Below are 17,021 nucleotides of genomic sequence, written 5' to 3' on the forward strand. Positions count from 1 at the left end.
GGGGCCATTTTTATGGTAGTTTATTTTCCATGTAGTACATAATTTTATTGTTTTTTTCTTTTTTAAGGATTTTTTTTGCTATACTTGTAGTAGCTACATTCGCTCGGTTGGTAACGAGTGATGATTAGCGCTTAAGTGTATTGATGCCTCTTGCCTTTTTCCTCTCTACCTTGCTAAACTGTTGTTCAGCTTGGTAGAGGAGTTTTGTCTGAGGGTCTAGTTGCTACTAAATTTAAATTTTTATTATTATTTTGTTTTGTATATATTTTACTATTCGTTTATAATTTTTGTTATTTATTTAGTTTTTTTTTTTTTTTTTTTTTTTAGATTTTGGCCATGTTGGCTTATTTATATTGAATTGTATGAAATAAATGAAATGAACTTCAAATTTACTAATAAAAAATGCAAAATAAATAAACAAAACAACTTTGTTTATTTAACACTTTTTTAAAATATTTTAATTTTTCGATAAAATTCAGTTTATAATGTGACTAAGATTTTCTTTCATACCAAATCTCAAACATTTATTTAGAAGTGAACATTTTTGGTGTTATAACAATCACGGAAGTACTTTTCGCGACAGTTATTGGTAGTAGTTTTATTTTTTATATATTTTTATAGTTACGCTAGACTACTTAGCTGTTTTTTTTTTTAATGTTATGTCTGGCTGGAGAATCGAACCCGGGGTTCAGAAAGCAAACGGAGCATATTTACTATTGCACCAAATTTGAATTGTACACTGTCGCATAAAACAGGGATTGCGGCACATTTTCATAGAAAAAGAATTGAGCCCATGGTTCCTTTCTTATTAGACTCAATTTTTGATCTACGAAAATCTACAATGAAAGATTGTAAAAAATGACAATGTTTTACATCTATTTTATAAAACAGATTTGCATATTTATTTTATTTATTTTGGTAGCGGTAAATAACATTGTTTACTGAAGGATGGGTTAGGGAAGCCTATAGTTTTTTAATCCTTTATCGTAGTTGTATTTGTATATCTTCTTTTGTTTTTTACAAATTTGATGGATTTGTAAACTTGAAATTAAATAGCCCTTGATCGAGTTTTTGACACTGTTGAGTACGATAACTTACTGCGTTCGATAAAAAAAGATTTAAATTCCCATGAGTTGAAAAAGAATTTATTTATTAGTAGTTTTGAATTTGATATTTTTCTAATAATTGTTCTTAATCAAAATAGTTTATAATTTAGAAATGATGCACATCAACAAAACAGAACTGAATTTATAACATTTATTGTTAATTGTACAAACTAAAACGAAAGAACAAATGAAATTAAAAACATAAAAACAAAAGCACAAAATGTGTGACAAACATCAAAAGATTTTACATAAAATCACAATTACATCTCTTAGTTTGGATGTTTGTCTTTAGAATCGGTTGGAGACATTGATTGTAAAGGAGTTTTCATAAATATTAAACTAGATACATGCAGTTATATTAAAATAAAGACTATACTAGTAACATTCATCATCACATTCGCCGGTTTCGTGTCCGAAAACTGAAATAAATTTAAAATAGCTTTTAGTTTAGAAATATGTGATTGGAGGGCAAAACACGTACCTTCGCATGATTCGCAATACTTTCTTGGTTCGGGCAATTTTCTTTCTTTCGGCTCATTGTTGTTTCTCTCTGCCCTTGGTGGAGGTGTGTAGGGCCTATCATCAGAAGCCTGTAGCGGACAATCTTCGGTTTCATGTTTGTCAAATTCATCGCAAATATCACAAAATACACGGGGCGCCGGTTTACGCTTGGCTATCAGGTCGAATGCATGTGGTCTATAAGTATAATAGTAAAGATAATTTCAAGTTAAGAGTGAATTATAGTCTTTGGGAAATTAACAGAAGCTCCTTAGATCTTGTTAACCAGTTTTGTTGTTAAAAATGTTTGGTATTGGCTAAAAATTAACCCACATATTTGTAGTCGATTAAGTCAAGTCAGATTGTCTGCTTGACTGGTCCGGAAAATAATTTTCGAAGCGAGTAGCCGATTTTGCTATAGCTCTAATCGTTGCAATATATAAATAAAATGATTACAATATTATGTTCGATGATATAGCTATCTTCACCACAATTCGTCACCCCAATATCTGTTCTGAGCTTGACTCCAGTGACCAATACATGGAATGTTGTGGGGTAGCGGTCAAGTGTGGAACCGTAAACGAGTACATTTATGAATTATGTTATTCCGTCCTATGTAACAATCGGAGGGACATAATGCTGACTGAGCACATTGATAGCTCGACGCATAATGGGGTTAGATCCTCAAAAACGGAGATTAATTCAGGGAATCATTCTATTTCTTTGAAATTTTGCTCAGACAATCATATTACCATTTCGGTATAGCCCCTTATAGCGTTACGTATTTATTTTCTTTTTTGAATGTTTTGACCACAATTTTAAGCCAAATCATGTGTAATTTGACATTTAGAGTACTAAGTAGATATAATTTCTCCTTGCTAAAAAACGTTAAGACTGCTCCGCTATTTGGTATAGAATCCATGTTACTGTACCTCCTAATTTTAGGAATTTTGAAAATATTTGAAGATATATTTTGTAATGATGGGTCCACTATTAGATATGGACCATATATAACGGCTTTCTCGAATGTTAAATATTTTAAGAATCTCTCAAAATTTTGTAGGTCCTAATTTTAGGTATATTAAGGGTTTCAGAAAGAGTTTTTTACAAACGTATTATTTGATTTTTGGCTTCTAAGTTGTTGTTTTATTCTTCTCAGTGGATAAACAGTACACAAATTGCCAATAATGTACCATCCATAACGTAGGTCTCCCAAAAAACAGAGATACATTCAAATGAAAGCAGTTTGTTGCTCCCATTCATTTGTTTTTACACCCTACAACATTATGTGTTGGGGGTATTATAAGTTTGATTGGGCCAAAAATTGTGTAACAGTGTAATATTGGTCTTCGACATAGGAAACTATATATGGATCTTCCTATCTCGCCGAGCTGAGTCGATCTACCTATGTATGTTCGTTCGTCCGTCTATCTATGTTAATTTGTAATCACTCTATAGGTAACTCATTCGTTTTTATATAGTTCAGATTTCCCACTAAAGAACAACTGGCTACTCTAATAGTTCCCGATGCAAAATGGGCAGGGTGGTACATATACTGAAGCCAGGCAATATTCAAATTGTTATTCATACAGACCGATATCACGTCATCACATGTCCGCTATCTACATGAGGAGGCTAGGATCTTACTAGTGCGGCGGCATAATAGTATGCATTCGATGTAATATAACCATCGCCATCCCAATCTCCATCTGGTGGATGGCAACTTCCGCGCAGGCAGAGGTACAGAGGCATAAGAGAGGCATGTGCATTAAACAGCACTCTGAAGCGGTCCTGTAGGAGATTATTATTTGATGCAATTAATCTGAATGGTGTTTTGCACGTGGCTTACATGACATCTACATCTTTTAACTGCTACATCTTTAACTTTTAACTGCCCAACCAGACCTACTCATCTAACTCGTGATACAGGCCCCAACCAATACAGCTCGCGAGATTAGAGAATAATCAGAACGAACACAGCAGTATGAGCTGCTACAACAACAACAACAAATAAATGATACAACTCGAAAATACCATTGAAACCGGTATGAACATTACCATCAACACAAAAACCAATATGATATAAATAGTTCAAACTTTATGATACATACTTGGTGTAGTCCATTGGCAATGCTTCTAATGCTTCAATCTTGGCCTTTAGTGTATCATTTTTCTTCTGCATATCAGCTATGATGGAGTTTAGAAAACTTATTTGAGCTGCACTGTCGCCATTTTCAGTATCCTAAAACGATTTAACACAAAACACACATGCATTACAAAATTAACACCAGATTTCCTGTAGCTTTCAAACTTACCCCCTGAACGGAACTTAATCCGCTACCATTTTGCTTCAGATTGCCAATGGACTGTAGATCACTAATACGCTGCTTCAGAGCTACTATCTCCTTGGTCTTTTCCATTTCGGTTACTTCCAATTTTCGTTGTAAGGTGGCACATTCGGTATGGAGATTTTGTTCTCTTTCCACAGCCTTCGACTGTTCCTCCCGCAATTGGACAATTTGTGCTTGTAACTGTTGCAGTTGATCATTTTTCTCAGTTGATGTGTCATCCATTTCGTCGATTATCTTCTTATACTCTTCGAGCTGTTGTTCAAATTCCTTTTGTTGTTTCAGCTTCTCCTCCATATCCGAGTGCAGCTTCTTTAGCTCTGCATTGGCTTGTTGCAACTCATTGAGTTGAGTCGACGTTTGGAGTACATTTGTTTGTGCCTCGTTAAGTGATGTTTGAGTTTGTTGCAGTGTCAAATTGCTTGTAGCTAAATGTTCTTCCTTCTCCCGTAGTTCGTCCTGCTTTGTGCGTAGCTGTTGCTGGGTAGTGGCAAGTTCTTCTTTTAAATGGGATAATTTCTCGATGAGTTTTTCAACATTTTGATCAGATTCCATTTCGAATATTTCAAATATATGGGCGGTTTCACATTTCTCTTGTTCGAGAATTTCCAGTGCTTCGGCTAGTTGGGCGTTTGTGGCGGATATGTTTTCATTGGATGTCTTCAAAGACGCGATCATGGACTTGAGTTCTTCTATCTTTCTGTTGCTATCTTCCACAATTTTGGCCTTGTGTTCCGATTCGGAGGAGGACAGTTCCAGGGCATTGCGAAGTTTTTGCAATTCCAAGTCTAGTTCGGACTTTGTATTCGATTGCAGAATGCGCAATTGCTCCGCCTCGCTGGTAGCTTTGATAACCAGCGAATCCTTGTCTTTTAGATCTTGCGTTAGTTTCTCTATGCTCTGCAAAAGTCTTGTATTCTCCTGCTGTAAATCACTAACGGCCGAGGAGCCATCATTTTGCGCCTTCTGTAAGTTCGAATACAGTTGGTCCTTTTCGATTTTAAGGGCTGCAATTTGCTTCTGCATATCACCCTCTTTGGCCTTGAAATCCAACTGTGACTTGAGCAACTCATCTTGTAGCAGCTGTATTTGTTTCTGAAGACTGGAAATTGCTTCATCCAATGTTGATTTTGATTGTTCGGAGTTTTTCAGTTGAGCCTCAAAGCTCTCAATGATAGATCTTTGTTTTGCCCCTTCCGCCTCCTTAAGTTCCCTAATTTCGGCTTGACACTTTGCCTCCAATTCCTTTTTAGCATTTTCAAAAGCTTCACTCTGTTCCTTTTTGGCGATTTCTAAGGTATTTAGTTGACTTCGAAGAGTCTCCAGTTCATGCTGCTGACTTTCTATACTTTGTTTAGCCTCTTGCAGTTGGGACTCTGCAGATAGACGCTCGTTGTTGGCCTTATCGGTGAGCTCCTGAAGTTGTTTCTGCCGCTGTGACAATTCCTCGGTAAGTTTTACGATTTCGGCATTCGATCCTGCGGATCCTTGGCGTAACGCCGCCAGATCGTTTTGCAAAGCTTTGTTTTGTTCTTCGAGACTTTCGCACTTGTTCACAAAACTATCAAGTTTGCGTTGCAGATCACCCATATCCAACTCCTGTTTGCCGCATTTTTCCTCGGCCTGTTTGAGTTGTTCGTAACGACTGAAGCTTTCTTCGGTCACATTCTTGAGTTCTTGGGTCAAGGTCTCCACTTGGCTACACATGCCATCGATTCTCTGTTGACTGGCCTGTAGTTGGCTTTCGAGTGCGGCGCGTTCTGTGCTTGACTTATCGACAAGTTCATCCAAAGCCTTTTGTTTGCTGACCAAGTCTTGCGATAGTTTCATGAGTTCTGTGTTCGAGTCTGTAGTCGATGTTCGCAGCGAAGTAAGGTCAGCCTGTAGTGATTCATTTTGTTTCACGAGTGAATCGAATTTGCTTTGCAGATTTTCTTGTTGGCGCTGTTGGTCACTCAGCAGGAGTTCCTGTTTGATGTTCTTCTCCTCCAGCTCGGTGATTTGTTGGGATTTTTTGTTGATTTCCTCTTTCGACTTGTGCAGCGACTCTTTTAGGTCGGTATAATCTTTAATGCTATTGGTAAGCTTCTGTTGTAATTCCTCAATCTGTCCCGTCAAACGGATGCGCTCCTCATTAGCTGAACTACTCAATGTGGCAATTTCATTTTGCTTCTGCTGAACTTCATCATTCAATTTCTTGACTTCGTTGTGAACCGAGGTGTTCGAAGATCTCACTGCAATAATCTCCTGCTGCAGTGTCTCATTCTGCTGGTCGAGGGCTTCGCATTTACTATTCGCACTCTCCAATTTGCGCTTGAGGTCGCCCAAATCCAGTTGTTGTTGGGCATAGCGTTCTTCACTCTTCTTTAGCTCGTCCTCCAACTCATGTTTGCGGTTTAGCACTGTTTCATGTTCGCTTTTGAGTTTCTCCAAAAGTTGTGTGGAAGTTTCCAAGGCAGTTGTTGTGGATTTAAGTTCGGATAACTTGGAAGCAATCAGTTCATCCTTTTGAATTGATTTTAAGCGCTGGTCCTCGATAGTGATGTTGGAGTTCTTTAAATCTTCTTCTAGTCTTTTATTTTGGCTTTCAATGTTGGTTATTTTGGCACTGAGTTGCTGTACGACCACCGACGACTCGCCAGCCAAAGAGGTAACTTTGTTTTGGAATTTTTCTATCTCTCCTTTCAGTTCTGTTATCTCTTGGTTTTTGGCCGCCACCACCAACTCATTGCTTTTATGAGCCTGTTCCAAATCATTTTGTAATTTTGCAATTGTTTCTTGGGCGGTTGCAAGAGAGGTCTTGATATCGGCTAGAAGGTTTTCTTTCTCAGACATTTGGCTGACATATGACTCGTTGACCGACTTTTCTTTATCGAAATCAGAAGAAAGCGTTTTTATTTGGGTCTGCAGTTGTTGATTCTCTGCTACTAATTTCTCACATTCTTGGCGTAAATCTTTCATGGTGTTCTCCAAAGCATCCATGGCAGTTTTCTTGGATTCATCCTCGGCAAGTGCTTCCTTAAGCTTGTCCTCGATACTACTTTGTATTTGCGCCAGCTTCTTGAGCTCATCGGTAGCTGTCTGCAAATTTGACTCCAGTGCGATTTTAACTTCCTGTAGCGTGGCAACTTCTTGCTTCAGCTTCGTTACTTCCATTGTCTTTTCCTCAAGTTTATTCTTCTCCTCGCTGCTTCCCATTTGTTGGGCTTTAACGAGCTCATCGAGTGTTGCACACTCCGCAGTCTTGATTGACAACTCTGCATGTAACTTGGCTAATTGGGCCGAAACATCGGCCACCTGTGTATCTCGTGATTTACACTCCTCACGCAGTATGCGACATTCATCCTCCAGATGGGCACGTTCACTTTCCACACTACTTACTGAGGATTTGAGATTCTTCATTTGTTCCAGCAAATTTTGAATCTCTTGAGATTTTTCCTCAAGTTTTAGTCCAAAGTCAGTTTGAAGTTGTGCGCGTTCTTTCTCCGACTCCTCCTTGACCATAGCCAACTCTTTGCGTAGATTTTCTATGCCACATTCCGAGAGAGAGAATTTTTCCAAAGATTGATCCTTTTCCACCAGTTCCGCCTGCAGTGTCTCATTTTGCTTCTTCAGATATTGGATATTTTCCTGCAGACGTTGTATCTCGTCTTGTGTCTCTGATATTTGGGTCTCAAAAACTTTTGACTGTTCGACAAGTTTTTCGTTCAGCTGCTCATTGCTCTCGTCAGCGACGTGTTTTCCTATCCACGGAAAAAGAATTTATTAGAATGTGAAAAAGGTTTTCTATTATTAATTGGAAATGCATACCCGATGAAAGATCCTTTATTTTCGTTTCCAACTCGTGAATTTTTTCCTTGTAAACTTGTGTTTGTGCCTGTCAAATGAAATATGCGTCAGATCTGGTGACATATATGTGTGTGCATCTGAAACTGAGACTTCGTGGTACACTGATTTTCCTTAGATTATTCTTCAAAAATGATTTTCAAAATATACCTCCATACAAGTCGCTGCCATTGGCCGAAATTCAAAAAATTAAAATCAGATATTTATTGTCAAATGTGTACACATGATCTCTTGAGGGGTTAAGCTTTTTAGAAAACATAATTATCATGGCTTCATCCTAACGGTCCACTTTGAGAATAGCATAAAAAAGAGATAATATTTTTAGTTTCTTTTTTCAGCGAGGTCTGTGCAAAAGTGGAGTGGAAATATAACTGTATTACAAAATTAAATACTTTTCAAAATGCCAAATCTTGGCATAATTACTGAAAAGTAAGGTATTGAATTATTTTTTGTGCAGTAATTTGTGTGTGTAGTAGTTGTGTATAATATAGAAGATGTGCGTGTTCTGAGTTGCCTTTAAGATTAATTTTGACATAAAATTGGCACTCAGTTAAAGTTTTAATTGTCTTTCCCTAGAATCCTCTAATGTGATTTTTTCACGCTATTGGTAATGGTCCTAAGATTCTAAAAGTGCTAATTTAACTCTCAGATTTTGTCAGGTGTGTATGTTATGCCCAAAATACTGATGTGACTTCGGCGCAATTTTGTCAGTTTTATGGTGCTAGTAACGTTTTTCTTGTTATGTGTTGTTTGTCTTATTGCTGTAGTGTTACAGTTTTGTTCTTCAGCACATTCTATGCGGGTCATAGCGAGTACAAACAGAAATTTGAAAATAATAATTGTGAAGATAGAAGTTTATTTGTAACATCATATGTCCCACTTCAACTTTTTATAAGCCCGGAAGCTTCGGAGAATAATAAAATAATTTGGAAAAATCCTCGGCCAACATCCTGTCGCTGCTATATGCCTATTAGGTACCAATTCAAAAAAGAGTCGACTCAATTATCCATTGAAGGAGAAAAGTACTTCAAAGACAAAATATACCAATTAAATCCTACAACTATTATCAGGGGAAATAAAATATTATACATTGATCATAAGTTACAGCTTACATCATCACTCAGACATCATCAGTTAAATGCTATATATGTAATGCAGGCCCAAAAGAAATTAATAACATTGAAGCCTGTTTTCTAGTCTTACAGACTAGAAATTATAAAATGTCAAATTATGTAAAACTTAGAAAAAAAAATCAATTCCAAAAAAGAAAAAATCCAATTGAAATTTCGAGAAGAAATCGGCTCATTTGTAGATAAGCCAAAAGTTGGAGGCAGTGGATCTTCCAACGACGGGAATACTGCGAGAGAATTTTTCAATAATGTGAGCTTTTCTGCGGAGATAACAGGGATTGACAAAGATGTTATTGAGAGGTGTTCAATATTGTTACAAGCATTGTCTTCTGGGTACAATATTAATGTCGAAAAATTTAAGGCCTTTGCACTGAAAACTGCTAAAGAGTTAACAAATAGACATCCATTGTACATCCACCTACAGTACATAAAATTTTAATACATGCACCCGACATTATAAAATATGCCACGGCATCGATTGGAAAATTATCGGAGGAGGCCGCGGAGTCTAGTTTCGACTAAATCATACCCGAAAACATTATCGTGTTCCAACAAATACATATCTTATTACCCATCTTCTTCTTCTGAGGCCCCCTGAAGACCGGCCGTTCCAAATAATTTTCAGTAAGATTACTCTTTAACACTTTAGAATGTAAACTGTCAAATAACAAAACAATCTGGTGTGGAAATGTGCCGAGAATTGGGCAAATAACTCTAATTCGGGAGGTACGTTGTAAGGCGACCATGCCCAAACATGCACCGACCATATCCATTTTGTCACATTTTTTTATTTTTATCCCATCAAGGTACCATAACCAAAGATTCATATTGATATCTGCACTGAAATTATTTTTTGCTGCTGTTCCCATATGACCTCAACCACTGTGCGATGGTCGAATGAAAGTGACCTATTTATTAAGTATGTGGCTTCGAGATAAAGGTTAGTTGCATTTTTTAAACATTTTCTAAGAGACATTCTTTTTGAGAGAAAAAAGAGATAGAGCAGTTTGATCAAATCTGAAGAACTAAAGCCTGAAGCTTTAAAATTACTGCTAACAAATCAAACAAGATATTTGGCATACTTTTTTAAATTTTAATAGACAAGATTGATCTTGATCTACATAGATTGATTGGTGGTCTACATAGATGCATGTCCGTCTTTCCCACTTTCCATATATTTTCGTTAGCAAAGTACAGATCTCATTTATTGTCCGCAGCTCAATCGTTTGGACCAAAGAAGAACCCTATTGAAATTGGCGAAAATCGGCTCAAATATGGATAAAGCTTTCATTAATAACTTCGTCCGATGGTTGAATTTTGGAACATACGATCGAATTCAATCAAGAAGCAGGTCAAATTTGATAACAATCGGTTCAGATTGTTTTAAATTTAGTTATACAAGGAAATACATATGGGAAGTATTTCCTTTTAATTTGATGTAAAAATCATGTTATGTTCGTCCTATTAGGTTAAATTTTTTATCACACGATTTAGTTCCGACTAGAACAGGGTCTTTCAATTTAGGTGAAAATCGGTTCAGATATAGCTCCCATATATGTCTTTCATCCGATGTCCTAAATAAGCTTTCGCAAAGTCATAATATGTACTCTTTAGCAATGGGATTTGCAGAGCAAAATATATTTAGGAGAAATTTTAGGAAAAAGGATTCAGATTAGGATATAGTTCCCATACATTAGTTGCACCCAAATTAAAATTTAGAACACTCTAATTCGTCTGAATAACCTCATACAAATTTAATGAGAGTTGGATGCTAATAATAATGCGAAATACTTTCTTTGAGTGTTTTGTTTTTCAAAATCTTGAACCCTATGTGGGGGAGGTTCTACAAGAAATGGTACGATCTCTACCATCTTTATATTATATATTGTGTTAATGGAAATATTGAGATGTACCAAGTCTGTATGGAATCGGATGTAAACTTCACTTCACTTCATGGGTATTCAATATGTTGACCTCTTGTGGGGAAGGTACCAGAAGGAGTGGACCGATATATTCCATCTTCACAGCAGATCTTGTATTAGTAGACATAATGGGATGTGTGAAATATGAAGAGAACTGGATGCATTTTTCGGATTTTATGATCGTTTTGGTTATTCAAAACTTTGACCCTTTGTGTGGGAGGTTCCAGAAGGAATGGTCCGATCTCAACCATATTTATAACACATCTTGTATTGATGGAAATATTGAGAATGGAATCGGATGTTAACTTTGCGTTTTATGAGCTTCGTGGTTATTCAAAACTTGGACCCTTTGTGGGGGAGGTACCAGTAGGAGTAGAACGATATATTCCATCTTCACATCACACCATGGGTTAATAAAGTGTATTGTGATGTGTGAAGACAATTGGACTTTTACATCACATTTTATAAGAGTTATAATTATTCAACATCTTTACCCTTTATGGGAAGATACTTGCTGGAATGGACGTATATTATTCATTTTCGCACCTGACCTAGCACTGATGCAAATATTAGGATTTGCAAAGTCGGAGCAAAATCGGATTATCTTTTCAATTTCTGTGCAGTAACATATTCTTTTTTAAAGTCGACCTTTTGTGGGTTGTACCAGAAAAAGTGGACCAATATTGCCCATCTCCGAACTCGATCTAAGTTTGTCAATAATATAACGACGTACCAAATCTGAATCAAATCGGATACTCCCATCGAGAGCTATCGTGAGCACCAGCCATTAATAGTATTTTAATAAAAGTAGTACTTTTGAAAATATATATGTAAAGTGTCGAGATTTAGTATTGGAGCGGTACTGTTATAAGGGTATTAAGGGTTATAAGGGTATTACTACTATAAGGGTATTACAACCAAATAAAAAAAAAAACATTTTAAGAAGTATCAGTCGGTTTTGCCAACAGATGTATATCCTCAGAAATTGTTAGTTAATTTAAATATATTTTGACATCCGTGGATAGTTTAAAATGTTGAACTTTTTTTTTTTTTCAAATAAAAATAAAAAATTGGAATTTGCAAATTATTCACATATATTTCCAGTATTTCGCATTTTATCATTCAAAATTTTGATCCATTTGTGAGGGAGATACCAGATCATATTCGCACCAGATCTTTTTTTAGAGTGGAAGCTTATTTCTCATTTTATAAAATTTATAATTATTTAAACTTTTGACCCTTTGTGAGGGTGAACCTGACCTGACCTAGCACTGATGCAAATATTGGATTTGATTTTTTCGTATTATTTCGATGAGGCAAGTTTTGGCCGTATCAAATGATATATACCCTCTGTAGCCATATGGCTTAGGGTATAAATTAAAAATAAATACTGAATATCGGGTGGCACAGTGATATGGGCCTATACGGAAACCTGTACCTGTATAAATAGGAGGTATCCCATTGAGAGCTCCAAATACCAACTCTGAAACCATTCCGGTAAAATATGTGCGGAATATAAAGGGGTACAGTTACATGAAGGATATACAACGACGTGGACCTGCGCATAAAATTGTCTGTCCCTGTAGGTGGTACCCATTACTTTAAAATACTTTAACTTTAATCAATTCCGTTAGAAATGTGACACAAAATATCAAACTACCAAATAGTTGGAGATATAGTTCCATGAGGGCTGTGTGAAGACGTAGAAGATGGTACCTATTGTAAACATCAAATACCAACTTTGAACCAAAAATTCTGTTGAATAATGTGGTTAAAATATTAATACTAAATATCGGCAGGTAACGCCTTATGGGGCCTATAAAAAACTCGGACCTACATGGCTTTTAATTTTTTTGCAAGCATGTTTTCAGTACAAAAATTTCTACAGAAAATTTTCTACATTTGAGTAAACGTACATGGCTAAATCGATATAGAATCTTTCGCTGATCAATATTCTCTGTAAACCCCACAAATGCTTATCTCGAGGAGGTACATATGAAATGGCAGCCTTAATATCCTCTACATAGTATGGCATAGGTTATAAAAATGTGATTTTATTTAGACTGAAAATGACTACATTTGTAAAAATTATTATTTTTTTAAATTCTTTGCTTTTGTTTGGTTGTATTGAAGACATGGACCTTGGGTATTTGGGTAATACGGCCATGTTCACAAATGTTTTAAATTTTTTCCATAGAGGGAAAGGTGCGAATAGACCCGTTTCTTTAAAAATATGAAAATGTCTTTAAATGACCACCTGAACTTACAAAACTTAACTGAAGATTTTTTAAAAATCACTGTACGAAAGCGTCAAAAATTCCTCAATTCACTCTGATTTACTGAATTTTTTGGTAAGAAGACAATATTCTGTAAAATGAGGTCTACATTTTTATGACTTTTTAATTTGTTTTGTTTCAAAGTTTCTTTTGAACTCCGAATTCGCAACTTCCAAAAAAAGTACCAAAACGGTTGATAAAAATTACAATGTTGGTAGAAACAGCTCATGTTCTACTCCAACATTCGATATTTTGACGTTTATTATTATACTCTCAGCCATATGACCAAAACGTGCCTCACCGAAATAACGGTTTTAGACCCTAGGTCTCTTTGGACCTAATCCGTTTCAGGACATTTGGAATCGATCTAGCGATGTCCATCCGTCCGTCTGTTTGTCTGACTGGCTGGCTGCTGCGCGCGATAACTCTCGAAGGGAGTATCCGATTTGGATCCAAACTTAGATCGAGGTCGAAGATGGGGAATGCAGCGCATAAAACGCGAAATTAACTTTCGATTCTATTCATACTTGGTATATCTCAAAATTTCTATCAATAAATGATCTGTTATGAAGATGGTAGAGATTGGACCATTTCTTTAAGATTTTCTGAAAATTATCACATAACCAATATAATCCAAACCTGGCACGTCGAAATATTTTTATCAAATTTATTTAGGTCCGATACGAAATGGACAATATTGGCCCATTCCTTTACTCCATAGAGGGTCAACAATTTGAATAATCATAACAGTGGCCATATCGACTGACACCTTTTAACTTGTTTTTAGTACTTTTTAGTATATTTTAGCATAAAAGTACTTCAAAATTATATCGAGGAATCTAATAGATCCAAAAATCCTGTAGTCAAAATCTGAAATCCTAAATATAAAAAAAACCTTTTAGATAAAACCTTATATTTATAACATCTAACCAAAATATATAAAGTAAACAATTCAAAACAATAACAACGACATACCCCCTGCATTACTTGTAAGTAAAAATATAATGAATTATTCCTTTAAAACTATACAAGGTAAAATAACCTACTTTTATAATATCAACCAACTACAAAACCTAAGGTCGCATGTTCGAATCTCCGTGCCCGCCAAGAAAATATGTAGATTTTTCCAATAGTATGTAACAATTAGTGATCGGAGCAGTGCCTGAATGCATGGTGGGTCCACCTAAATAGAACGGCTGCCTTTTGTAAGTACTTACTTTTCATGTTTCATTATTCATAAGGAGTTGGGAACCATGATTTGACGGAAGTAGATCGCTACTTATGAACTATAAGGAGCACTTCTGTAAATGTACATAGATATTCAACACCAATAACGGCAAACGAAAACCTACAAGAATCTACAACTTTTTCCTTTCAAAAACGTAGACGCGTGACTACAGACGGTTAATGCGGCCAAAATGTTTGTCTGGCTGGTTCACACGATAACTTTTCAAATTTTTATGAAAATGGAATTGGGGAAATATTTCCCTTCTGGTACCTCTACAAATGGTAAAAATTAACAAAATACGCGACATTTCATTAAAACATGGCACACTGTAATATTTTAACATGGTTGCAGAGTAGGATTTGTATAATTTGGCGTAAGCCGAAAAAAAAAAAATATTATTTATTATTTAGTTTTCCCTATTCGAGTTTTCTAATTTTGTCGTTATCCTACATGCAATGATTCTTGATAGACTAACCATATTTGTAGATAAAGGAGGAGTACACATCATTGGCAAATGAATTTAATTGTGAAAATTTGTCAAACAGACAATTGCCTCCACCGGAAAGGTATTTCATGTTTTTCGTAACCTTTCGATTTTGAGTATGGCTAAGGATTCAGGTTTCATTCTAGCAAAATATCTTGATTGAAGAATTTGAAATGGTATCGTTCCATTTATAGGTATGTCGAAGGTAATACGTGTTTGCATTAATTTATTGTCGTTTGTATTATTTTTTGTTTTCGCGTTCTTTAAAGGCGAATTAGTTCTTTCTTACGAGAAATCTTGGGCGAATGCAAAGTCTAAGTCCATTCAGACTCAAATCTTGCTTTGTATAAGATATATATATATATATTTAAAAAATTATAAATTAATTAATTTGTCGGTCCAAATGTCGACTGGGTCGAAAAATGTTATGTCGAAAGTATCCAACTTACCTCAAATTCACCAATCAAATTAAAAATAGCATTGCATTTATCCGGCGTAAAAGATGAGGCATAAATTAATAGTTTGATTTTAATTGAATTAAATTTTATGAAATAAATTTAATAACTCATTAAGAAATTATAAATTTTTTGGAACCAATATTTCTAAATTAAATGTATGGGACTGCAAAATGCCTTTTTATACCCTCAGCCATATGGCTAGAAGAGGTGTATATCATTTGATACGCCCAAAACGTACCTCATCGAAATAACGATTTTAGACTCTAGGTCTCTTTGGATCAAATCCGTTTCGGGACATTAGGAGTCAAGCTATCGATATCCGTCCGTCTGTCCGAAGGGAGTATCCGATTTGGTCCAAAATGGGTACATCATAATATTATTATCAAACTTAGATCGAGTTCGGAGATGGGCAATATTGGTCCACTCCTTCTGGTAACTTCCCAAAAAAAGTCGAAGTTAAAAAAATACTGCACAGAAAAAGAAAGGATGATTCGATTTTGCTCCAACTTTCCAAGTCCCAAAATTTTCATCAGTGCTACGTCTGGTGCAATATTTTTTTATTGGTCCACTCCATCAAGTACGTCCCCCACAAAGGTTCAACATTTTGAATAATTATAACTCTTATAAAATGTGATGTAAGAGTCCGATTGTCTTCAAATTACACATTCACAATATTTTAATTAACCCAAGGTCTGGTGAGAAGATGGAATATATCGGTCTACTTCTTCTGATACCGCCCTCAAAAAGGGTCAAACTTGTGAGTATCATAAACACGAAATTAACATCCGATTCCTTTCAGACTTGGCACATCTCAATATTTCTATTAACACAAGATCTATTATGGTATAGACAATTTCTTTTGGTACCTCCCCCACATCGGGTTCAAGATTTAGAAAAACAAAACGCTCGAAGAAAGCGATACAAGCATCCAACTCACTTTAAATTTCACACATCGTAACATTTTTGCTAACGCAAGATCTGTTATGAAGATGATATATATCTGCCAACCAAAAGTATCCTTTACAATCAGTGGGATGCCCAATGTATGTCTACATAGAATACGGCTCCAGATATTGCTTATGCAAATGCTAACCTAGAAGTTGCTCGATAAGCCATGATTTCGGAAGGGATGGTCTAAATACATGCGTCTTGGTCAACAAGAGTGCCAACTCCAAACAGGCTAAGGATAAGAAATCAAAATCAAAAAAGAAGGCCAATAAGGCGGTGTGAGTGAAAGTATTTCTATACTTTTTAAGAGAGAGTCTCGAACAAATTTCGAACGACTCTAACATCAGTTATTAAATCGTTTCCATTTGATCGATATATTGTTTATAAATTTCGATCAATGTTTTTTTTTTTTTTGGTATTGAATGCGAGAAGTTGGTCCTAATTCGACCGACTGTCTGGTAACTCTCGAGTGAAGTTGTCGACTTGGTTTAAAATTTTAGCAATGCCATCTATCATATCATCTTCAAAGATAAACTTAGGACTGCCCTTTCATAAAAAAACCAAAAAGCTCATAGAACGCGAAGAAAGTTCCATTTTTATACTAGCAGTTTTATCACTACATTGGGTATATATAATATATATATATATGTCTTTTTGGAATGAACTTTGTTTCGGAACAGTCAGGTCGATGTCTCTTCGTCTGCCTGGCCCAAAATCTCTACAACGTAATATCATCAAATTCAGATCGAGTTCGAACTGGGGCCTGTCCTATAGCAT

General features: G+C 35.8%; 1 protein-coding gene across 1 annotated transcript; it reads right to left on the reverse strand.

Annotated features, from left to right (window-relative positions):
• Positions 1–1,123: 1,123 nt before the first annotated feature.
• On the reverse strand, positions 1,124–15,196 carry LOC131800605 (restin homolog; the record flags this gene model as incomplete). The annotated part of the gene is made up of 6 exons (XM_059132116.1): positions 1,124–1,525; positions 1,588–1,802; positions 3,716–3,846; positions 3,920–7,695; positions 7,763–7,829; positions 15,128–15,196. Coding segments are annotated over 6 exons (4,302 nt in total), but the record flags the coding sequence as incomplete, so codon positions are not given.
• Between the last annotated feature and the right edge of the window lie 1,825 nt (positions 15,197–17,021).

This window comes from Musca domestica, unplaced genomic scaffold (assembly GCF_030504385.1).
Source record: "Musca domestica strain aabys unplaced genomic scaffold, Musca_domestica.polishedcontigs.V.1.1 11, whole genome shotgun sequence".
Taxonomy (NCBI): domain Eukaryota; kingdom Metazoa; phylum Arthropoda; class Insecta; order Diptera; family Muscidae; genus Musca; species Musca domestica.